The sequence below is a fragment of the Brienomyrus brachyistius genome, chromosome 17, assembly GCF_023856365.1.
Source record: "Brienomyrus brachyistius isolate T26 chromosome 17, BBRACH_0.4, whole genome shotgun sequence".
NCBI lineage: Eukaryota > Metazoa > Chordata > Actinopteri > Osteoglossiformes > Mormyridae > Brienomyrus > Brienomyrus brachyistius.
In genome coordinates, this window is record NC_064549.1 from 20,667,488 (window position 1) to 20,693,064 (window position 25,577).

Consider the following 25,577-nt stretch of genomic DNA (forward strand, 5'->3'; position numbering starts at 1 on the left):
TGTGCAGTGTCCTTTGAAATTGGAGGAAGTTCATACCAAACTTTATTCCCTGTGCTCAGTAGTGTTGTTTTGCGCTGAAGCAGTCTGTGTGACAGTGCCAGTGAGGTGAAGAAATTGTCCGTTGTGACATTTCTCCCGTCATCCAGAAATGGCTCCATCAGACTCATGACCATGTTCTCTGCCAGCCTCTCCCTTTTCTGGTGACTGGGGTCCTTTCCCAAGTTAGGGGACACGTTGCAGACGTATTTGGTCTCCAAATCCGTGGCCATCCAGAACTTGATCCCAAATTTGTCCGGCTTGGATGCGATATACCAAGTGACATGGAATGGATCCATATCTACTCTACGTTGTCTTTCCACCGGTGTCCCTCAGGGCTCGGTTCTTGGCCCTCTCCTATTCTCCCTCTACACTAAATCTCTTGGCGAAGTTATATCCTCACATGGCTTCTCCTACCACTGCTATGCCGATGACACTCAACTCATCCTCTCCTTCCCTCCCTCAGACACTCATGTCTCCACTAAGATCTCTACATGCTTGGCAGACATCTCATCTTGGATGACCACTCACCAGCTAAAACTCAACACTAGTAAAACTGAGTTGCTTTACATCCCGGCTGACTCATCCCCCCTCCAGGACCTTGCGATCTCCTTTGACAATTCCCTGATCCGTCCTTCGGTTTCTGCTAGAAACCTTGGAGTTACCATAGATGATCGGTTGTCATTTTCCTCACATATCGCCAGTCTTTCTCGCTCTTGTCGGTTTCTCCTCTTTAACATCAGGAGGATACGTCCATTTCTTTCCACCCAGGCTACCCAGATACTCGTCCAGTCCCTCGTCATCTCACGCCTTGACTACTGCAACTCGCTTCTAGCGGGTTTACCACTGAGCGCCATCCGTCCCCTCCAACTGATTCAGAATGCAGCTGCTCGTCTTGTTTTCAACCTTCCCAAGTTCTCCCACACCACTCCTTTGCTGCGCTCCCTCCACTGGCTTCCTGTAGCTGCACGCATCAGATTCAAAACACTGATGCTCGCATACAAAGCCAAAAATTCTCTGGCACCATCCTACCTAAAGGACCTCATCACACCCCGCTCTGCACCACGATCTCTCCAATCCTCCAGCACTGCTCGACTGGTCCCACCTCCCCTCAAGGCACAAGGAAGACACGCGTCTCGGCTCTTCTCTGTCCTGGCACCTAATTGGTGGAATGAACTCCCCCTAGATGTCCGAACAGCTGAATCCTTGAATGTCTTCAAGCGACGACTCAAAACTTTTCTTTTTCAGAAATACCTGACGTAGAACTTCTATATTCTTACTCGACTCTTTTTCTGGTGTGTGTTTTAAAAAAATAAAATAAAATAAAAATTCTGCACTACTCAATGGCGTTCTCAGAGATAGTATTCGTAGCTGGGGTCCTTATTGAGCTAGCATCGGAAATTCATTGCAGAGTCTCAAAGCACTTATGTAAGTCGCTCTGGCTAAGGGCGTCTGCCAAATCCTGTAAATGTAAATGTAAATATACTGCATGGACAATGAACCTTGGTCGAGAACAGCTGTACATCTATGTTCATGTGTTCTCCTGGAGTGAAACTTTCAGCACAGTTCTTGGTGAAGGCTGGCAGAGAACGTGGTCATGAGTCTGATGGAGTCATTTCTGGATGACGGGAGAAATGTCACAATGGACAATTTCTTCACCTCACTGTCACTGTCACACAGACTGCTTCACTTTACTGGGCATGGTGAATAACGTTTGCCGTGAACTTCCTCCATTGGCAAAGGACACTGCACAGGGAGAGGAATTCTCCACGTCAGTGTTTAGAATGGCGCGCATGTATTCAGTACGAGCAGCAACAAGCAAGTGGCCAGTAGCTGTGTTTTACAACATGCTGGACTTGGTGGCCGTGAATGCCTACGTTCTGTACAAAGCATCTACAGGGTGGAAAGGAAAAAGAAGATTGTTTCCGATTCTTCTAGCCAAGGAACTCCATTGCCAAATACAGGGATGATGGTCACTGGGTTTTCAAACGCTGCAAACACAGACTTTGAAAGATAGACAGACTGTGTGGGACAGTAACCACTGAGACAAAAGGCAGAAAGATGACGAAGAGATGAACCTGGAACTGAGGCACGGATACATCAATTTTTACATGAACAGCCAAACATGCAAAGCTGGAGAGATCACACAAAAACAAAATTCACTTTTGGTGTTATAATTCAGTGATGGCCAATGAAAATGAAATGACATTTTATTCTGTATGTGTATGAGCCATGGACCATGACTTCACTCAGCTTATGACATTTATATACAAACATGCATTGGAGACTGAAGTGTTAGCATGTTTTCATTTTATTCATTTCATTCTATTAGCAACTTTTCATTCTATTTTCACTCAATTTGTTTTATAAATAACACAGACTTGTGTTTCCATATATTTTGTGAATGTGCGTCTTTCATATTTGCAGGTCAGTCAGCGTGTGGGATATTTGGTATAGATATGGCAGACTTTTGTGAAGGTTTCCATGTCACACACAGAGGTTTAGCCTGCCTTGGATTTGAGCTACTCTGAGTAAAAAATGCAAATGCGCCAGGCCTCACAGGTAATGGGTGTGTTTGCACAACAAAAGCAGGAGGAGGATGGGGCTGAAGACCTGTGAAAATCACAGCAGGGGTGACAAACACCTTGGGACTCTCAGCAGAGAATAAAAACTCGGTAAATCTAGTGTTAAGTGTTATGTAGTTTTGCCTGAAACGCAAAAATAAAACAAAGCAATTAAAGCCGATCAGTGGCTCAAATTCTGCTGTAGCGATTGAAGAACTTTTGTCGGAAGTTGGATTCGAACCCACGCCTTACTTCGGAGAACAGAATACCCCTTACTTTGAAAGGCCATTTTCGCTGCGCAGGAGGCTTTAGACCGCTCGGCCATGGGGCAGTTTCCAGTTGAACCCTAAGGAGTAGGTTAAGTCCAGCCTTGGCTTCCAAGCTGACGTTTTTCTACATATGTGCTTGTGTATCATGGACAGTAAGAGGGGGCAGGCAAGGAGAGAATTTCTCTCTTTGGGGATCAATAGAGTGTTGTTATTATAACGTCTAAAACGTATGATGGTCTGTCGATAAATCAATAACAATATCAATGAAGTCAATGTTTATCTAAAGGAATCAGAATTCAGGAAAAGCCAGGGGCCGGACCGAGTGTAGGGGGCGTGGCCAGAGACAGCCTGCTGACTGTTCCAAATCATGGGTGCATGTTACAAGTCCGGAACATAAGAACATAAGAACATAAGAACATAAGAACTATACAAACGAGAGGAGGCCATTCGGCCCATCAAGCTCGCTTGGGGAGAACTAAACTAATAGCTCAGAGTCGTTAAAATCTTATCTAGCTCTGATTTAAAGGAACCCAAGGATTCAGCTTGCACTACATTATCAGGAAGGCTATTCCATACTCTGACTACACGCTGCGTAAAGAAGTGCTTCCTTAAATCCAGCTTGAAATGTTCTCCCGCTAATTTCCACCTATGGCCACGAGTTCGTGTATTTAAACTAATGCTGAAGTAACTATTTGGTTGAACAGCATCCAAACCTGTTAGAATCTTATATACCTGGATCATGTCCCCCCTCAATCTCCTTTGCTTGAGACTGAACAGATTTAGCTCAAGTAACCGTTCCTCGTATGACATTCCTCTAAGACCAGGAATCATTTTTGTGGCCCTACGCTGCACCTTTTCTAAGGCCACAATGTCCTTTTTAAGATATGGTGACCAAACCTGCACACAATATTCTAGGTGAGGTCTCACCAAGGAATTGTATAATCTTAGCATTACCTCCCTTGACTTAAACTCCACACACCTGGAGATATACCCCAACATCCTATTGGCCTTTTTTATTGCTTCCCCACACTGGCGAGAATGGGACATGGAAGCATCAACATACACACCAAGGTCTTTCTCATGATCAGCTACCTTTATTTCAGTGACACCCATGAAATACCTGTACTTTATATTTCTGCTCCCTAGATGGAGTACCTTACATTTATCGACGTTAAATTTCATCTGCCAGGTATCGGCCCAGTCACTAATTAAATCAAGATCCCGCTGTAGCTGCTGAGCCACTAATTCAGTATCTGCTACACCACCCACCTTGGTGTCATCTGCAAATTTCACCAGTTTACTGTATATATTGGTATCCATATCATTTATGTAAATTAGGAACAATAGTGGTCCTAAAATCGAACCCTGCGGTACCCCACTATGAACGCAAGCCCACTGTGACATTGTGCCTCTTATAACTACTCGCTGTTTCCTATCTGTTAACCAGTTATCAATCCAGGTCGCTACGGTACCTAAAATACCTGTCGCTTTGAGTTTAAGTAGGAGCCTCTTGTGGGGGACAACATCAAAAGCCTTTTGGAAATCTAAGTAGATGACATCATAGGCCTTCTTATCATCAACTTCCTGAGTAGCTTCCTCAAAAAACTCCAACAGATTTGTTAAACAGGATCTACCTCTTCTAAATCCATGCTGGCTATCCCGCAAAATGTTATTGGAGTCCAGGTAATCTATCATTTTCTCTTTGATTATAGCCTCCATAACTTTACCAGTTATACAAGTTAGACTGATTGGCCTATAGTTAGACAAATTACTTCTATCCCCTTTTTTGAAAATAGGCGTTATGAAGGCGTGCTTCCAATCAGAAGGTACCACACCTTCAGATAAGGATTTTTGAAACAGTAAAGTTAAGGGTCGGCAAATAATATCCCTCATCTCTTTTAACACTATAGGTAAGATGCCATCAGGGCCCTGTGATTTATTTATTTTGAGCTTAGCTAGGCTTTGCAAAACATCTGCTTCAGTTATATATATATTAGCTATAGACAATGCTGGATAGGTAATAACTGGTAAATTACTATGGTCCTCAACAGTGAATACCCGTGCAAAACTATCATTGAACTCATTTGCTATATCAATGTCGTTTACTATTATAAGACATATTTTAACTTAGTACTAACTTAGCATCATATTTGATCTGATTCGACTGAATATCCCAGGTTTCCATCTCTCATGCATCTGGTGTGACGTGTTTTCAGACTCTCAGGCTGGCGCAAAGAAATCTTACGGGAATTGAACGTCTCACTCCGGTCAGCTGACCAAAGTTGGTAACCTTGGTATTGTGTGTAGGAGATTCGGTATAACTATAATTTCGTTCTCCATTTACATGCCCGTAGTGTCTTTAAGTGTTATGTAGTTTTGCCTGAAACGCAAAAATAAAACAAAGCAATTAAAGCCGATCAGTGGCTCAAATTCTGCTGTAGCGATTGAAGAGCTTTTGTCGGAAGTTGGATTCGAACCCACGCCTTACTTCGGAGAACAGAATACCCCTTACTTTGAAAGGCCATTTTCGCTGCGCAGGAGGCATTAGACCGCTCGGCCATGGGGCAGTTTCCAGTTGAACCCTAAGGAGTAGGTTAAGTCCAGCCTTGGCTTCCAAGCTGACGTTTTTCTACATATGTGCTTGTGTATCATGGACAGTAAGAGGGGGCAGGCAAGGAGAGAATTTCTCTCTTTGGGGATCAATAGAGTGTTGTTATTATAACGTCTAAAACGTATGATGGTCTGTCGATAAATCAATAACAATATCAATGAAGTCAATGTTTATCTAAAGGAATCAGAATTCAGGAAAAGCCAGGGGCCGGACCGAGTGTAGGGGGCGTGGCCAGAGACAGCCTGCTGACTGTTCCAAATCATGGGTGCATGTTACAAGTCCGGAACATATTTTAACTTAGTACTAACTTAGCATCATATTTGATCTGATTCGACTGAATATCCCAGGTTTCCATCTCTCATGCATCTGGTGTGACGTGTTTTCAGACTCTCAGGCTGGCGCAAAGAAATCTTACGGGAATTGAACGTCTCACTCCGGTCAGCTGACCAAAGTTGGTAACCTTGGTATTGTGTGTAGGAGATTCGGTATAACTATAATTTCGTTCTCCATTTACATGCCCGTAGTGTCTTTAAGTGTTATGTAGTTTTGCCTGAAACGCAAAAATAAAACAAAGCAATTAAAGCCGATCAGTGGCTCAAATTCTGCTGCAGCGATTGAAGAACTTTTGTCGGAAGTTGGATTCGAACCCACGCCTTACTTCGGAGAACAGAATACCCCTTACTTTGAAAGGCCATTTTCACTGCGCAGGAGGCTTTAGACCGCTCGGCCATGGGGCAGTTTCCATTTGAACCCTAAGGAGTAGGTTAAGTCCAGCCTTGGCTTCCAAGCTGACGTTTTTCTACATATGTGCTTGTGTATCATGGACAGTAAGAGGGGGCAGGCAAGGAGAGAATTTCTCTCTTTGGGGATCAATAGAGTGTTGTTATTATAACGTCTAAAACGTATGATGGTCTGTCGATAAATCAATAACAATATCAATGAAGTCAATGTTTATCTAAAGGAATCAGAATTCAGGAAAAGCCAGGGGCCGGACCGAGTGTAGGGGGCGTGGCCAGAGACAGCCTGCTGACTGTTCCAAATCATGGGTGCATGTTACAAGTCCGGAACATATTTTAACTTAGTACTAACTTAGCATCATATTTGATCTGATTCGACTGAATATCCCAGGTTTCCATCTCTCATGCATCTGGTGTGACGTGTTTTCAGACTCTCAGGCTGGCGCAAAGAAATCTTACGGGAATTGAACGTCTCACTCCGGTCAGCTGACCAAAGTTGGTAACCTTGGTATTGTGTGTAGGAGATTCGGTATAACTATAATTTCGTTCTCCATTTACATGCCCGTAGTGTCTTTAACCGGCTGCACAAACTGGATCCGCCTCCATTACGACACAACTTTGCCCTTATTGGCTTAAGAATTTAGTCACATACATGACGTATATCTGCTATTTCTCCCGAGAAGCAGGTAAAGCAGTGGTAACTGCTTTGTAGTTAATTTACCTGGTAAAATTAAGTTTAAATAAATGATATAAATACTGTAATAGTACTCGTGAGCTTTGTTTATTTGTTATTAGTTATTGTAATGTTGCGCTGCTTTATTTGTTTAATCGTCTAGTCTGTGGAGACATTCAAGTTAATCAAATAAGAATTGCACTGTACACTGTACATGACCATAAAAACTTTGTATCCTTGAAATAAATGCTTTTGATCTTTTCCTTGGCAGTTATCTTTTTACACAGGGCCTCTATGTACACGATAGTTTTTTTTTTCACGACTAACAGTATGGATCAGGAGTTGGTTATTGTAAAAGAAGTAATGTGCATGCAGGTGATATTTGTATAGATTTATCCACACCCTTGTAGCAGTGCTGCCATTGCAGTCAGATCTCGCAAACTAGGAGTATTAGTTGTCTTTATTTCTCTTTATTTCTTGACGCCAACCCTCTCCATTAATCCGGGCTTGGGACTGGCACCTACCTGAGCTGGCTTGCTCCCTTAAGTGGCTGGGTTAGGCTAAACTATATATATATATTTACCAAGACTACAATAAAACATCTCGAAATGTGTAGTCTAGCAAAACACAGTTTAAAGAAGGTAGCCTACCTGGCGAAATTGCAAACAAATTAAGGGCGTTAGGCAGCCTTTCCAAACCGCTTATCCTACTGGATCGCGGGGGGTCTGGAGCCTATCCCGGAAGCAATGGGCACGAGACAGGGAACAACCCAGGATGGCGGGCCAGCCCATCGCAGGGCACACTCACACACTATTCACTCACGCATACACTCCTATGGGCAATTTAGCAACTCCAATTAGCCTCAGCATGTTTTTGGACTGTGGGGGAAACCAGAGTACCCGGAGGAAACCCCACGATGACATGGGTAGAACATGCAAACTCCACACACATGTGACCCAGGTGGAGACTCGAACCCGGGCCCTAGAGGTGTGAGGCAACAGTGCTAACCACTGCACCACCATGCTGCCCCCTAAATGGAAAACCATTAAATACAAAAGGAAAACAAAAGTGCTGTAAGACTGTATACTTATGTGTATGTTAGTAAAGGCTGTAGCTGACACAACGGACCCCACTAATTAGAAAGGGGTAATTGTACACATGTGGCATCCAGTATGTTCTTCTATAACAGTTTTTAAAAAAAAAAAAAAACTCACATTACACAAATTGGCACTATCAAAACGAGGATTATGGGGAAAATGGGGACTGTGATGGAGATTACATACACGTAGGCATGGTATTTAGTTTTTTTTAATCTGGTCACCTTCCAGAGTAATTGTAAACTAAAACCATCTTCACCCTATTTGATTCTTTATAAATGGACAATCAGTCGTGCAGTAAATGGGGGTATAGAGAGACACAGAGCTTGTCTAACAAGAAACCCTGGGAAGCTAACATTAATAGGGTGGGTATGGATAGCAAAACCATTGATACAGATTACAGATTTATATCTCACCTGAACCCTGGCGGGCTCCGTGCCAATAGGGGTTGGGATTAGGGTTAGTTAACTTAAGTAGTAATATTGATGTGTATATTCTCCTATTCTCCAGTCAGTGAATCGTGAAACGTAATGTTAATATGTTTCTATACCTATATGTTCTGCTTAAAAACCCATAAAGGCAAGCACAGTGTTTAGACATTCTGTTACTTAGACTAGTAAACACTAAGATCCTTCAGCTTTCAATTAACCTGACACAACAGTCTAAACGACAAATGTGTGCCATGTCATTTGTCATCTTTACATCTTGTATCCTTTATATGGTAATTGGATTTTCAAGGTGGAATTGCAGGTCGATCATTTTAAGGATCTAGATGTAAACCTCCCTGGTGTTGCTTTAATATTTTTTTTGCACAATTTGCTTCACACACTTCCTTCAGCAGAGAAGCTTACAATACTACACCCCACCAAATGACTGGATGATGCCTTTTTATTTAAGGTCTGGCTGTGAGCCTCGATTACCGATACACTATCTTCAGGCTCCTGCCGGGATCAGTCAGTATGGTGGACCTTTGGAGGAATGGGTACAAAACCATCAGGAAAGTTTGCAGGTGCTTCAAGAGTATGTGAAGGCTTAGTTGGAGGAACAAGCCACACCACAAAATCGGAAACACAATGAGTTGGTTAATGATTAGGGGTTTGATGAAGGTCAGCTGGTGTGTTTGCGGAACCATGTTCGAGGTAAAATACAGGATCATTGGGATGCCTGTTTGTATATGGTAGTTCGGTGTCCCCAAGATCAGGGTGCAGTTTACTCTGCAACTCCAATGGAGGGGGACGGGGTTGTCCGTCAAGTTCACCGAACAGAGTTGCGTCCAGTACCACAGGGGGTTGTTATGTCAGGGGAAGATGTTCTGGTAATGTCTCCTGAGTCTGGGTTGCCCACAGGGGCAACAGAAATGGAATCGGATGAGGACTCTGTGATTTTACGGGGACAGGGCTGGTGGGAGGGGTCGCAATAGAGCATCCACAAGTAGGCCTCGTATAATGGAGGAGGTTATGTCCCCCCCGAGGTGTAGAGACCAGTTAAACGTTCGGTGAGGTCCACCACTGGTCATCATACCAACCCTTATAAGTTACCACGGTCAGTGAATGATCGTTCGGTTGGGGAGGAAGACCAGTGGTTTGGGGATAGAATTCTTAGCTGTGATCGTTGGGTCATCAATTTCATTTTGGGGGATGGATTGTAGCCAGGCAATTATAGGCAGGTATAGGAACTGCAGTTCGGACTGGAGGCATAGCCGGGGCGAGATGGCTGTGCATGTTCCGATGGTAGGGCATATTGGCAAAGGAGCAGGCACGGGAAAGACAGGCAGGGTCCTGATAGATTTGGTGGAGCATCGGCGGGCATATTGAATTTGCAGTGTAGCAGCCTTTCTGTTTGCTTGTTTCAGGGGTGAACAATCTTATCCGCAAAGGGCCGGTGTGTATGCAGGTTTTCGCTGCAACTCCCTAATTAGATTTCTAATTAGAGGACTGATTAGCTGAAGAGTCCTCATACCTGGTTTTGAAGAGCTGACCTAAAGGTTACCCCAAAAACCTGTTTTTTTTTTGTTTGAATGGGGCAGTGAGTCATGGGGTAAACTACTGTTCTTTAGGGGTTTTCAAGGTGGAATTACGGGTCGATAATTTTAAGGATCAGGTTGTAAACCTCCCTGGTGTTGCTTTAATATGTTTTATCTGAGGTTGTATCGTGTATTATCAAGCCAGCCGGCTTAGTGGCCTCGGGAGCGGGGTTTAGTGGGAGCAGCTGGCTAGTTTTATTTTCTTTTTTGTTTGTGTCTTTTTCTTTGTTGTATGTATATTTTGGGTTCATTATTAGGCAGGCTGGGCCTTTTGGCACCTGTAGTCTGGGTGCTGGATTGCCCATAGGGGTCTTTTTTATTGCTGTGATTTGCTGTGTCATTCACTAGTGTGATTTGTGCTGGATGTGTTTTTAAGGTTGTGCTGTGGCGTGTACCTGAGCAAACTTTGGGCAACCTGTTCTCTTGTTGGCTTTATTGACAAAGGGTGGATTAGTCTAATTACGGCCTGCTACAAATAGCTGCATATAACGTATAAAAAAAATCACCTTATGGGTGCTCCGTAGGGTAGCAAGATCTTGAGTTTTTTTACAGTACTCGGGTACGTTTTAAAATTTTCGACCAATCAGCAAACATTATTCTGACAGCATAGCTGGGAAACCAATGAAAAGTGAGTGCAACGTTCTAGAACTTGACTTCGGGTTGACGCTCCCTATAAAAGAGCTGGGTACTGCTTCAAGGCGTTCAGTTGGCGCTACCTCCTGATAGAGTAGCACTGTACGGCTCTTGTTCCGTAAAACAACATCAAAAGGATGAAAAAAAAAACAATATTTAAAGAAGACGAAAAAAATCAATTTTTAAAGAAGACGAAAAAAACATCGTCTAAAAAAATAAGCCAAAAAAATAATATCCGAAGAAGGAAAAACATGCAAAGTAAAAAAAACAAACAAAAATAAAAAACAATATCCAAAGAAGAAGGAAAAAAACATCCAAAGGGAGAAAAGAAGAACTGAAGGGCAAACGAGGTAGGAGGAAATACAAATTTCGTTTCAGCACCGTTGGAGTGCCAAGCCGTGAAAAGCATTTGGCCAGAAGACAAGGTAAGTGTTGTACCTGTTATTTTAAAACAGCGCTTTTCAAAATGCTGCTTTATAATCGTTTGAGATCGTTAGCCAGTGTGACAGCTGAAGGCTTTTTGAGTTTACCAACATAAAGTTTTATTTCTGTATTAGGACATTGTCAGGAACAATGATGTGTTCATCGCTATGATGTGGTCAAAAAGCGATGCATTGAATCTTAGAAACATTTGTGATTTTTCAAACGATGCTTTTCCTTTTATTTAATCAGTAAAATTTCCATCGGTTTTATATAGTGCCCCTTGAAATATGTCTTTAGCTCATTTTCCGGGCATTTTACTAGAATGCATCCTGAGAAATACACAAGCTCTGCTGCATTTCCGTGCCTCGATGTTTAGTGCCGAGTATAATTGTTGCAGTTGCCTTTTATATATTCCATGAGACCTGTTGGTACCAAGAGAAGTGTGAGACTGTCAGGGTGAATTTATCATACAATCGCACGCATAAATACCTGAGGGTTGCCAGTCCTTTTGCGTTGTTAAGGGAGGACTAGAGCTGACGAGTGTGTTTCTACACACTATCAAGGGCATTGTAGTACAGTTTTCTCAGGTGGGAGAATGCTGCCGATCTCCTATTTGACAATACAGCCCTTGATATATTAGAATATTACAGAACTAGAAGCCTTTTGCAAGGAAGAATGTGAGAAAATCCCAAGTACAAGAACTGAAAGCCTTTCAGCTGGCTATAAGAAGCGCTTGTAAGCTGTGATATCTGGCAGAGGAGGTGTTACTAAGTACTGATTACGTAGGGTGCCCAAACTTTTGCAGAGTGCCATAATAATGTTTTTATTTTGTAATTTTGTTCAATTTATGGCATAAAAAGTAACTATTCATCAATGTTTGCTGAAAATATTGTGTATTTTCCCCCCAGTTCCTAAAGAGACTGTATTAACTGATATTGTTGCTTTTGTAATTGAAAAGATGTTATTTGTCAAGGGGTGCCAAACCTTTGCATAAGACTGTACACAGTGTGTGTATGTGTTTATGTGAGTGTGTGTCTGTGTGTGTGTGTGTATATATATATATGTGTGTGTGTGTATATATTTCTGTATATGCATGTGTATATATATATTTATATATAGTTCACACACATTCAAACTTATTTGAATACACATTCAAAATAATTTTTATTATTATTATTTTCGTTTTTTTTTTTTTTTGTGTTTTAAAATGTTTTATTTTTGCAATGGAAATAAAAATAAAGCAGTCCTCCGTAGAGGAGGGGTGGTGGAGGGAATATATATATATATATACATATATATAAAATAATTGTCACACAACTGGGGTGACATGCCTTGCCTGCTCACCCAATTTTAGTGCACTTTAGTTATGCATAATGACCTTCTAGTCTCGATACACCCATATATATATATATATATATATATATATATATATATATATACATATATATATATATATATATATATATGTGTGTATATATGTATATATATAGTTTTTTTGTGTTATTTTTTTGCAATAGACAATAAAAATAACGCAGTTCTCCATAAAGGAGGGATGGTGGATGGAATATATATATACATATATATAAAATAATTGTCACACAACCTGGGTGACATGCCTTGCCTGCTCACCCAGTTTTAGTGCACCTTAGTTATTCATAATGACCATCTAGTCTCGATACACCCATGAATATATATGTATATATATATATATATATATAGTTTTTCTGTTTTTTTTTTGCAATAGACAATAAAAATAACGCAGTTCTCCGTAAAGGAGGGATGGTGGATGGAATATATATATACATATATATATATAAAATAATTGTCACACAACCTGGGTGACATGCCTTGCCTGCTCACCCAATTTTAGTGCACCTTAGTTATCCATACTGACCATCTAGTCTCGACACACCCATATATATATATATATATGTATATATATATAGATATTTTTTCTTTTTCTTGTGTTTTTTTTTTCGCAATGGATATTAATAATAAAGCAGTCCTCCGTAAAGGAGGGGTGGTGGAGGGAATATATATATACATTTATATAAAATAATTGTCACACAACTGGGGTGACATGCCTTGCCTGCTCACCCAATTTTAGTGCACCTTAGTTATCCATAATGACCATCTAGTCTCGATACACCCATAAATATATATGTATATATATATATATAGTTTTTTTTTTTTTTTGCAATAGACAATAAAAATAACGCAGTTCTCCATAAAAGAGGGATGGTGGATGGAATATATATATACATATATATAAAATAATTGTCACACAACCTGGGTGACATGCCTTGCCTGCTCACCCAATTTTAGTGCACCTTAGTTATCCATACTGACCATCTAGTCTCGACACACCCATATATATATATATATATATATATATATATATGTATATATATAGATATTTTTTCTTTTTCTTGTGTTTTTTTTTCGCAATGGATATTAATAATAAAGCAGTCCTCCGTAAAGGAGGGGTGGTGGAGGGAATATATATATACATTTATATAAAATAATTGTCACACAACCTGGGTGACATGCCTTGCCTGCTCACCCAATTTTAGTGCAACTTAGTTATCCATAATGACCAACTAGTCTCGATACACCCATAAATATATATGTGTGTATATATATATATATAGTTTTTTTTGTGTTATTTTTTTGCAATAGACAATAAAAATAACGCAGTTCTCCATAAAGGAGGGATGGTGGATGGAATATATATATACATATATATAAAATAATTAATGTCACACAACCTGGGTGACATGCCTTGCCTGCTCACCCAATTTGAATGCACCTTAGTTATCCATAATGACCATCTAGTCTCGATACACCCATAAATATATATGTATATATATAGTTTTTTTTTTTCGCAATGGACAATAAAAATAACGCAGTTCTCCGTAAAGGAGGGATGGTGGATGGAATATATATATACATACATATAAAATAATTGTCACACAACCGGGGTGACATGCCTTGCCTGCTCACCCAATTTTAGTGCACCTTAGTTATTCATAATGACCATCTAGTCTCGATACACCCATAAATATATATGTATATATGTATTGTTTTTTTTTTTTTTTTTTTTGCAATAGACAATAAAAATAACGCAGTTCTCCATAAAAGAGGGATGGTGGATGGAATATATATATACATATATATAAAATAATTGTCACACAACCTGGGTGACATGCCTTGCCTGCTCACCCAATTTTAGTGCACCTTAGTTATCCATAATGACCATCTAGTCTCGATACACCCATATATATATATATATATATATATATATATATATATATATATATATATATATATATATATATATATATAGTTTTTTTTTTCTTCGTAATGGACAATAAAAATAACGCAGTTCTCCGTAAAGGAGGGATGGTGGATGGAATATATATATACATATATATAAAATAATTGTCACACAACCTGGGTGACATGCCTTGCCTGCTCACCCAATTTTAGTGCACCTTAGTTATCCATACTGACCATCTAGTCTCGACACACCCATATACACACCCGAAGCTCTGATCTCAGATCAGTTCCATGCCTCCAGAATCTAATGTTACCCTCAAGGAAGAAGGGAAGCTATGATGAGTAAAAAAAAGGTTATTAGAGTGTCCTGTCAGCGTTGGGCTTCTTCGGCCTCCGCCATTGATTTTTCGGTTTCAGGATGGAAAGTACAAGGTGGCTCTGTGTTGATGAATAATCCAGGAAAAAAATGCCACAAAGGCATGGAGTCACACCAGTGGAGTCTTATCCTTGCAATAAAGACCCCTGTATGACCTTTGCTGAATATTTCCAGTTTAGTGGAGCTGATCTGTGAGTAATGCAGTTATGCAGCAGTTTCTGATGGTTTCCGGTTTTGCAGGTGGTGTCCTTTTCAGCTTGGAGGAGGGAGCCTCCTTCTGGAACCAGATGTTGACCTGGAGAATCGTGAGTGACGTTTCCGATTAGCATACCTGATCTCCTTGCCCCGCCACGGGGCTCTGGTGAAATGTAACTATTCAGTGACCCGTATCTTTCAGTTCTTCGCTTCCATGATCTCGACCTTCACCTTGAACTTCTTCATGAGTATCTACCACAACAAGCCGGGAGATTTTAGTAACCCAGGTCTCATCAACTTTGGACGCTTTGACAACGATGTAAGTTTCCCATTTCTGTCGGTGTTGTGATGTAGATTGTCCTTTTTAAAAGTCTGTAGATGGAATCTTGAAAATCAAAATATTGGGCATCGGTAATTGATCTGGTTGTCTTGGCCAATGGTATGCTGTCTGCAAGTCAAGTAGCTCTTGGGAGATGTCGGCCGTTACCCTCTGACATTGGTTTCCTGCCTCCCGTTAGTCAGTGGGGAAAATGTGATGTTTATGGATGTCTGGACAACTTAGAGTGGAGAGCATTTTATAATCATTACCTCGTTTGGGAAAGGCGAAAGAAGACAGTATAATTTTGACCAAAATCCAGAATGAGACCAAGTTCACACTGTTCCCGAACATGTTTTGGTCTTTCCTGTCCGTGCCGTTCAAGAAGGGGCTGATCTGTGAACTTTATGGGGAAACAAGGGTGAGAGAGAAAAGGATGAGCTGTTATTTCCAGAAAGGGCTCGACTCGGTACCCTGTCACATGAGCAGTGATGTATTTTTACCTGCCTTCTGGTCACATGGGTTGGAAAGGAAACCATGAAACGTTTGTTGGGGGACTTGGACACAGCCCCCACCCCGCAGCGCATGACTTTCCTGGGAGGCCCCCTGGGCTGGAAATATAGTCATCACCTCGGTGGACATGAGTACCGCGCTGTTTTAGTTGGGCCTCCTGGTTTAGGTAGGCATGTTAGCCATGGTTGTGGATGTTTCTCGTTACAAGAGAGGCACCTGTAGCAGTTTACATGGTATGCAGATACGGTTGTTTATTTTATTTTTTTTAAACGCAGCAGAATTTTTCCCGCCTTCGGTGCCTGAAGTTTTTGGGAAACGTTTGCCCCGGATGCCCACTGTATGCTTCCTGTAGGATCACAACACGTTCACCATTTTTTTAAAAATTATACACTACTGTGCAAAAGTCTTAGGCAGGCAAAGAAAATGATATTTAGATTATCCTCGTGTTGGTGTAAAACTATGATATTATGCCTGTGAAAGTGTGTCAACTTCGCCATTTCAGAACCTCTGCTAAAATCATCCTAGTATTTGCAGCGACCGTCCAATGCAGCCATGTGTTTTTTTTGACTTGGCCACCAGCACACCTCATACAGCTAGTCAGTCTCTCACTGACTTTTTAAGCCAGTATATTTAATTTTTTTTAATTCAGCTGTTGGTGAAATTTAACAAAATCATGGAACGGCTGAGGTGCCCCTGAGGAGAAGTTTGGGAACTGAAGCGGTGTTCATCTAGCCATCCAACTAGATATCAGTAACTTTTTAGAAAATAGAAGAAATTACTCTATATATATATATATATATATATATATATATATATATATATATATATATATATATATATATATATATATATATATATAAATAAAATTAAATAAAAAAAAAAGAGGCAAACAAGAGGTGCCCCCATGTGTGTAGTCCTGTAGGGTGTGATGTTGTCATTTGCATGTTTGACTGGAGGATTCTGGGTATTGATTTTTTTTTCTTTTTTTTTACCCCCCCCCCTCAGAGCACGGAGTACTACCTGTATGAGATTCCTCTGTTTATCGTCATGGGAGCCTTCGGTGAGAGAGAGAGAGAGAGAGGGAGCGTCTTATTGTGGAAACCCAAACCTTGCTCTTTTACATCTTAACGGACTGGTTCTGTTTCTGGTTTTCTCATGCCGGGCCCATGTCTCTTTCCCCCCCGCAGGTGGATTGCTGGGAGCACTGTTCAACGTCCTGAACTACTGGCTCACCATCCTCAGGATCAGGTGTGCCTGTGTGCGTGTGCCTGTGTGCGTGTGTGTGCCTGTGTGTGTGTGTGTGTGTGCGTACTTCTGTGCGCATGTGTGCCTGTGTGTGTGTGTGTGCGTACCTCTGTGTGCGTGTGTGCCTGTGTGTGTGTGTGTGTGTGCGTACCTCTGCCTGTGTGTGTGCACGTAAGTGAGGCCTGTTTGGTTTTTACTGTGTCACGCCTGTCTGAAACTTAGGCATCTTAACACTTGAAATTAAATAATTAAATAAATATATCCCGAGACTGTGGGGCTGACCTTGAAACTGCCCCACACTGGTTTGATGCAAATGAAAGTTGTCCCACAACAAAATCATTAGCTGAGCCACCATGCCCCCCCCCCCCCCCCCCCCATCCCCAGGTATATCCACCGGCCCTGCCTGCAGGTGATCGAGGCCATACTGGTTGCTGCCGTGACGGCCACTGTGTTCTTCACTATGATCTACTTCTCCAACGACTGCCAGCCCCTGGGGGAGGATCAGCTGGAGGAATACCCCTTGCAGGTAAGGCAGCTGGAGGTGGGCTCTCTGTGATTTCATTGGCTGAACAGCTGAGAGGGTGTGTATCCTGTCCTCAGGCCTGAACCTCCACTTATCCCTCTCACAGCTGTTCTGTGCTGATGGCGAGTACAATTCCATGGCCACGATCGTCTTCAACACCCCGGAGAGGAGTGTCCGCAGCCTGTTCCACAGCCCCGCAGGTCCGTGGAGTTTCCAGCACGTGTTTCAGGGCAGGATGGGTCGTGACCTGAAGCCGGATTGGTCGCCCCTGTTGTGCCCTTCTTCTGGAAGAGATTATAATTACAGTCCGTTGTCCATCTTTAGAATGAACACCTGTGTTTGATATTGGTGACAGGCTGGCTAGGTCCGGGGCAGCTGTTTGAACAGTCAGACTCGTCTGCCACCTCTGTCGTGTCGTAGGTTTGTTTACGGGCCGCTTCTGGCTGATTGTTTTCCCAGACAGACAGCTAAACCCATACACACAATCCTCCTCAATTATTCAAGGCTTCCCTCATTTGGGATGGGGGGACTGTCACCCTGTCTGGGGAGAACAGGAGCGCTTCTCAAGTGCCCTGACGAATGCCACCGTAGGCAAGTTCGAACGGCACTAAACTGTGTTCATCCATGCCCTCTAGTGGATGAAAGACATACCAAAGTAACATGGCTTGGTCTTGATCGGCTCCAAATTGCACTTTACACCAGGTAGAAAAATGGAAATGATCATATGAAAAATGCCATTCATCATGAAATAATTTCTGTACACCTGTATCCTCATTACAAGGGTGAATCAAGTAAAACTAGCTGGTTTCGCTAGATTAGCGTTCTTGGGGATCAACTACATGATCAACATTTTAGCAAAAACGTGGGAAACACTGACTTAGGTGATGAATTCCACCACCACCACCCCCCCCCCCCCCCCCCGGCAGGTTCCTACAATCCCGTGACCCTGGGAATCTTCACCATCACCTACTTCTTCCTGGCCTGCTGGACATACGGCCTGGCTGTGTCCGCCGGGGTCTTCATCCCCTCGGTGCTCATCGGCGCCGCCTGGGGGCGGCTCTTTGGCATTTTGCTGGCCTCCATTACGGCGCACAATTCCATACAGGTACATCAGGACGGGTCGCCGTTCCTGGGGAAGCGCCGTATAGCCGGTGAGGCGGCGTGGTCCGCTGGCGGAGGAGGGGCCGTCACGATAGCAGAACTCTTCCCTCAGCAGAGAGAAACCTCACAGTGGCGACGTTTTCCACTGACCTTGATTTTTTTGCACATTTTGAAGAAGCAAAACTGAAAATCCGTTAATGGGTACGATTATATTTCAGGAGGACAAGCCCTCAAACGCTTTCAGTTTGATTGAAGTGGTTTTTGTGGCGATTCGCAAAACTGAAATGGAAGCCGATTTTGCTAACTTGTTGCTGTGTAGGACACGATGACTTGGTTCTAGAGCTCGTATCTCATGAAAAGCTCAATCCATGTTGAGGCACGGAATCATAAATTGCAGGTGTTGTTTCCATGATGTTACTTAATGGAAACACCCTTTATGCAATTTCACTTTGTCAACAAATTTGCTTGTTTGTGCAGAACTTTAATGGAAACGCTGCAGGTTTTGATATATTAAGGAAATTGAACGGGGTCTTTAGAAGTCAGAGGGCCTCCTTCAACACCCGCTTTAGATTGATTTCCTCTTTGTTGTCCAATCAGATTTACTCTTTAAGCAGTCACGTGACTCTTTGAAGGTGCCCTATTGGTTAGTGCTGTATCGATTTCCTGGGCCGCCCAGCGTCATGTCGGCATAGATGTAGTTTAACATAATGTTTGTTGGAAGTAAAGCCCCCTCGAAGTTTTTGAATGAGCATGTTTTATGATTTGTGGCGTTTCGTTTGACAGACCTTGGCCGACCCTGGGAAGTACGCTCTGATTGGAGCCGCCGCCCAGCTTGGTGAGTGTCCGTCCGCGGTCAGCCTGCTTTTCAGAGCTCGTCTAGAGGTGCATGGAGGCACATGAGGCTTCGGGTTTGCGTCTGTTTACGAAGGTCTTTGCCAGGTGGGATCGTGAGGATGACCCTCAGCCTGACTGTCATCATGGTGGAAGCCACCGGAAATGTCACCTACGGCCTACCCATAATGCTGGTTCTGATGACGGCGAAGATCGTGGGCGATTATTTCGTGGAGGTCAGTGTTGACGTTTCGGGTTGGAGCGGGTTGGTCCATTTGGCATTATGTGTGAGCCTGTCAGTGAGTGATGAGCTCATCGCCTTTCAGACCGTGCAGAACTTGGAATCGGGCCAGTCGTGTTTCGTTAACTGCTCCGGTCTCATGTTTGCTTTTGGTGTGGGTGGTGCAGCTAGCCACCAGTCTGACGCCATCTTTTTTTCATCTGTCCTTCCAGTGACTGATTTTGAGAACCCTTCCGTTGTTTTTGCACAGCTGTCTAACTTAAGGTGGCACATCATGCTGTGACAGCTCGTTTCGCTTCTCTGTTCCTCAATGTGCCAGCAAATCTGCTTAGAGGAAGTAAAAACTTTATTTCACTTTCTCTAGTTACTTTACTTTTATCTCTTGGATATAGCGATACAAGATGGATAATGCACTTTTTAAAACTTCTGGAACCAGCTCCTGCATCTATTTGAGAGCGGAGCTGCTGGCGCTAAGAACACAGGAACAGACCGGCATGCGACACAACATTCCAGCTGAGATAAAGAGGAGCTACAGAGGCTGCAAGGCTGGAGCGAGGAAAGCGGATCACCGGAGGCGATTCAAACCATCAATCCCGACAGTGATAATGGGCAACGTGAACTCGCTACATAACAAAATGGATGAACTGTGTGCTTTGAACAACCACCGACTATATCGTGAGTGCAGTTTGTTTATCTTCACGGAGACGTGGCTAACCGAGCTAACGCCACAGGCTAACGTAGACCTATGCGGTTTCACATTCGTGAGATCCGATAGGGACACGCAGGCCAGCGGAAAAAGCAGAGGTGGGGGACTCATTGTCTACATTAACAACAGATACTGCAACCCTGGACATGTCTCCGTTAAAGTTTCGGTATGCCGTCCGGACCTGGAGCTGCTAGCCGTTAGCTTGCGGCCATATTATTTACCTCGGGAGTTTAGTCATGTGATCTGTGTGTGTGTTTACATCCCTCCGAGGGCCGACGCAGCAGCTGCCTGCGAGAAAATACACACAGTTACAGCAAGACTGCAGACACAAAACCCAGAGGCTTTCATTATTATATCTGGAGACTTTAATCATGCCACACTGGACTCTACTCTGGCTGCTTTTCACCAGTTTGTGGATTGCCCCACAAGGAGCAACAGGACAATTGACTTACTGTATGCAAATGTGAGAGACGCATACAGAGCCACCCCCCTCCCCCCGTTAGGGAAGTCAGACCACAACCTGGTTTACCTACAGCCACAATACACACCCCTCGTCCAAAGGCAGCCTGTCACAACACGCTCCATCAGGAGATGGACTCCAGAAAAGGAGGACGCTCTGAGAGACTGCTACGACACCACAGACTGGGATGTGCTTCTGAGCCCACATGGGGAGGACATAGAGGGGGCGACACACTGTCTGACAGACTACCTCAACTTTTGTGTGGACACGGTTGCCCCTGCTAAGACGGTACGGTGTTATCCTAATAATAAACCGTGGGTAACACAGGAAGTCAAAGCTGTCCTCAACATGAAGAAGAAGGCTTTCAGGAGCAAAGTGAAGGAGGAGATGAAAGCAGCACAGCGGGAGGTGAAACGCTGCCTGAAGGAAGCAAAGGACACCTACAGGAGGAAGGTGGAGCAGAAGTTGGAGAGGAACAATATGAGGGAGGTCTGGAATGGTGTGAAAACCATTACAGGCTATAACATCAAGAACAGCTTAGTGGGGGGGACGGTGGAGAAGGCAAACGAATTTAACAACTTCTTCAATAGGTTTGACCAGCCCACAACCCCCCCACCCTCATCTTTACTACAGAGCCCTCTCACCACTTTCCTACCTCCCTCACTTCCCCCCCTTCTGGACACTATGACACCCTCCTCCTACAACCCCTCTCTCAACAGCAGGACATCTTCCCCCCCCCCCTTCCAATCATCTCCCAGTATTACAGTGGATCAGGTCAGGAAACAACTGAGGAAGCTTTGCCCCAGAAAGGCAGCAGGCCCAGACAAGGTGTGTCCTAGGATGCTAAAGGCGTGTGCTGCTGAACTTGGGGAGCCGCTACAACGAGTATTCAATCTCAGTCTGCAACTGGGGAGAGTGCCCGCCCTATGGAAGACATCCTGCATTGTACCAGTCCCCAAAAGGAACCGGCCCAATGAGTTGAATGACTTCCGACCGGTGGCACTGACGTCACATCTTATGAAGACTCTAGAGCGGCTCTTCCTTAACCTCCTACGACCACAGGTACAACATGCCCAGGACCCACTACAGTTCGCATACAAGGCGGATGTCGGCGTGGAGGATGCCATCCTGTACCTCCTACATAGAGCCCACTCACACCTGGACGGGGGGAAAGGCACGGTCAGGATCCTGTTTCTTGACTTCTCTAGTGCCTTTAATACCATCCGGCCCTGTATGCTCCAGGAAAAACTGAACAGGATGCAGGTGGACCCCTGCTTGATAGCTTGGATCTCCAACTATCTCACTGACAGACCACAGTACGTCAGGCTGAAGGACATCATGTCTGACACTGTGGTCAGCAGCACAGGAGCACCACAGGGAACTGTGCTGTCCCCTCTTCTTTTCACCCTGTACACCTCTGACTTCTACTATAATTCTGAATTATGCCACATTCAGAAGTTTGCAGACGACACAGCCATCATGGGGTGTATCTGGGAGGATCAGGAAGAGGAGTACAGAAGTCTGGTGAGGAATTTTGTTACATGGAGTCACACAAACCACCTGCAACTCAACACCTCAAAGACCAAGGAACTGGTTGTGGACTTCGGGAGGTCCAGAGAAGGTCCACTGCCGGTTCAGATAGAGGGGGAGGAGGTGGAGGTGGTCAACAAATACAAGTATCTCGGGCTGTGGGTGGACAACAAACTGGACTGGTCATGCAACACAGAGCACCTGTATAAAAAAGCCCAAAGCCGACTGTACTTCCTCAGGAGACTGAGGTCTTTTAACATCTGCAGGAAGCTCCTGAGGATGTTTTACCAGTCAGTGGTTGCTGGAGTACTTTTCTATGCTGTGGTGTGTTGGGGGAGCAGCACAGCAAAGAAGGACTCATCCAGGCTGGAAAAACTGATCAGGAAGGCTAGCTCTGTGGTCGGCATGAAGCTGGACACTATGGCGATAGTGGCAGAGAAAAGGACACTAAAAAAATTGCTGGACATTATGGACAATGCTGGGCATCCTCTGCACACGGCCATAAACAACCAGAGGAGTCTGTTCAGTGACAGGTTGCTTCTCCCAAAGACAAGAACCAACAGACTTAAAAACTCCTTTGTCCCATACGCCATCAAGCTGTTTAACTCCTCTCTGGAGGGGAGAGGGAGGGGAAACAGGTGGACAAAGGAGGGGGGGACAACTAAGCTGTAGTGCCTCTTCACTTCACTGTGCAATACTCTTGTGCAATACCTTTGGTTTTTAGTTCAATACTGGAAATGTGCAATACTTTTGGTTTTTTTGGTTCAATACTGGGAATGTGCAATTCCCTTGTATTCTCATTCCTATTTATTCTATTTATCCCTTTGTATTTTATTTTTCTTGTATCTATATATGTATATATATGTATATATATAACATTTGCTCACGTTGTTATTTTTATTTTTTGTAACTTCTGTCGGTGCTGTGCTCTTGGAATCCGAATTTCCCAGAGGAATCTACCCGAGGGATTAATAAAGTTTTCTATCTATCTATCTATCTATCTATCTATCTATCTATCTATCTATCTATCTATCTATCTATCTATCTATCTATCTATCTATCTATCTATCTATCTATCTATCTATCTATCTATCTATCTAAAACTTCAAGGGGTGGCAGCTTATGAATGTTGTGCAGATGTGATCCTAAGCTCTTCTGAGTGACTCGAATTTTCCCACAGGGGCTATACGACATCCACATCAAGCTGCAGAGTGTGCCCTTCCTGCACTGGGATGCCCCAGCCACCTCCCACTCCCTGACTGCCAGGTATATTGCCCCCTACAGGATTTTCCCTGCTAATGCTTCAATGAGCCCAGTACACGCCTTTAGCAAGACATTGGTGCTTCATTCTCACTGTATATTCAGGTTTGGTGTGTCTGTCCATTCAGGGAGGTTATGAGCTCTCCAGTAACCTGCTTCAACCTGGTGGAGAAAGTGGGCACTATTGTGGATGTGCTCAGCAACACCTCGACCAATCACAACGGGTTCCCTGTAGTCTCCGGGTTGAGTGATGGCTGTGAGGTATGTCCCTCCCACTAGGGGTGATTTTGTTTTCCTGGAGATTTGTCACATGATGTACTTTGGGGCTTTGCTAATCTGAATTTTGTGCTCTTAGCCAGGGAAAATCTGTGGCTTAATCCTGCGTTCCCAGCTTATCGTGCTCCTGAAACACAAGGTGAGTGTGACCTAAGGTTCCTGCAGAGGTCAGCTGAATAAGGAGCATGTCTGTCCACACTAACACCTATCAGGGTGCTTGGTGTATATGCATGCCTGTGAATGACAGTGCAGCTGACCAATGAGGGGTTTGATTATTGAATACCTGGATGTGACTGGCAGTGCGATTGACCAATGAGGGGTCTGTTTACTGCGTACACGGTTGCGAATGTCAGTGCAGCAAGCCAATGAGAAGTGTGCTCATCCACGTTGTGACCGGTGTACTCTTTTCAACCAGGTGTTTGTGGAACGGGCTCGTTCTCGTCTCAATCTGCGCAAACTGCAGCTGAAGGACTTCCGGGATGCCTACCCTCGCTTCCCTCCGATCCAGTCCATCCATGTGTCCCAAGACGAGAGGGAGTGCATGATGGACCTGACGGAGTTCATGAATCCCACCCCCTACACTGTCACGCAGGTACTAGTCTCAGTCTCAGCCTTGGTCTTGGTCCTTGAGAACCAGAGACACATTTGACTAAACAGTCATGTTCTGCGACTGTGTTCTTCTGCCTCTTTTTCAGGAGACGTCGCTTCCTCGTGTCTTCAAGCTGTTCAGGGCCCTTGGTCTGCGGCACCTCATTGTGGTGGACAGTGACAACCAGGTGCGTCTGCCTTGCGAGGTCCTCAGGCCTTCGTCATCTCCAGCACATATCTCCATTCTCATTGTAAAATTCGAAAATTACTGCATCGGTTTTCAGCCAGTGGCCGTTGGGCATCCATCTAGATCAAGGTTATCACCCTGGTTTCCTGTGCTACTCCCACCCCTCCCTCATAACATAACCAGCTATCTATGCCCTGTTCTACGTACCAATCATGTTCCCGGTGCCCAGGTGGTGGGACTGGTGACGCGGAAGGACCTGGCCCGTTACCACCTGGGCAAAGACGGCCTGGAGGAGCTGCAGCTGGCACAGACGTGATGCGTGGAAGGCGACTGCCGCGCTGCTCACCAGGCCAACCCCCCCTGCCCCCAGTCAGCCCCCGCCAGAACCCGCACCGGTCGTGCATTTCAGCAAAGTCCGGAACCCGGGATGCCAATGACTGACTTTCTGGTTTCGTTCACCGAGGGTTGGTTGTGATGGGGGAGGGGATCGATTCCATGTGTGTTTTGTGACTTTTTGTTGCCCCCTCCCAGTTTGCACATAAAATAATTTATCCGTTATGTTTTTAAAGCACTTCAGAGAGAGAGTGTGTGTGTGTGTGTGTGTGTGTGTGTGTGTGTGTGTGTGTGTGTGTGTGTGTGTGTGTGTGTGTGTGTGTGGTTCTACACACACTTGGGTGTCAGTCCCGCTCTGTGGTCATTTGCAAAGCTTTGGTAGCATTGTGATATACATTAGTGTAAATGTGTAAAAAGCATTTCAAGCTGTGTGTGTGAGAGAGAGAGAGAGAGAGAGAGAGAGAGAGAGATTAGCCAGGCCAATAACGTTCCTCTTTTACTCAGAGTTTTTTGAGTGTGGTCTATTGACAGAGGGTACCACAGTTTTCTTG

General features: G+C 43.9%; 1 protein-coding gene across 1 annotated transcript; it reads left to right on the plus strand.

The window, feature by feature from the left end:
* The first annotated feature begins 320 nt into the window (after positions 1-320).
* On the plus strand, positions 321-25,577 carry LOC125712078 (H(+)/Cl(-) exchange transporter 7-like). Its single transcript, XM_048981715.1, has 16 exons — positions 321-361; positions 14,963-15,026; positions 15,119-15,235; positions 16,751-16,805; positions 16,933-16,993; positions 17,375-17,516; positions 17,620-17,713; positions 18,440-18,618; positions 19,398-19,449; positions 19,554-19,681; positions 23,563-23,648; positions 23,771-23,903; positions 23,998-24,057; positions 24,334-24,510; positions 24,614-24,694; positions 24,923-25,577. Exons 1-16 carry the CDS (start codon positions 321-323, stop codon positions 25,007-25,009), a joined length of 1,557 nt encoding a protein of 518 aa, XP_048837672.1. The 3' UTR covers positions 25,010-25,577.

Excerpts from the sequence above, each read along its gene's own strand:
- LOC125712078 (XM_048981715.1), top strand. The coding sequence starts at position 321 with ATGGAATGGATCCATATCTACTCTACGTTGTCTTTCCACCG. Across the intron at positions 362-14,962 it reads TCTACGTTGTCTTTCCACCG|TGGTGTCCTTTTCAGCTTGG; the intron begins GTGTCCCTCAGG and ends CGGTTTTGCAGG. Across the intron at positions 16,806-16,932 it reads TATCGTCATGGGAGCCTTCG|GTGGATTGCTGGGAGCACTG; the intron begins GTGAGAGAGAGA and ends TCCCCCCCGCAG.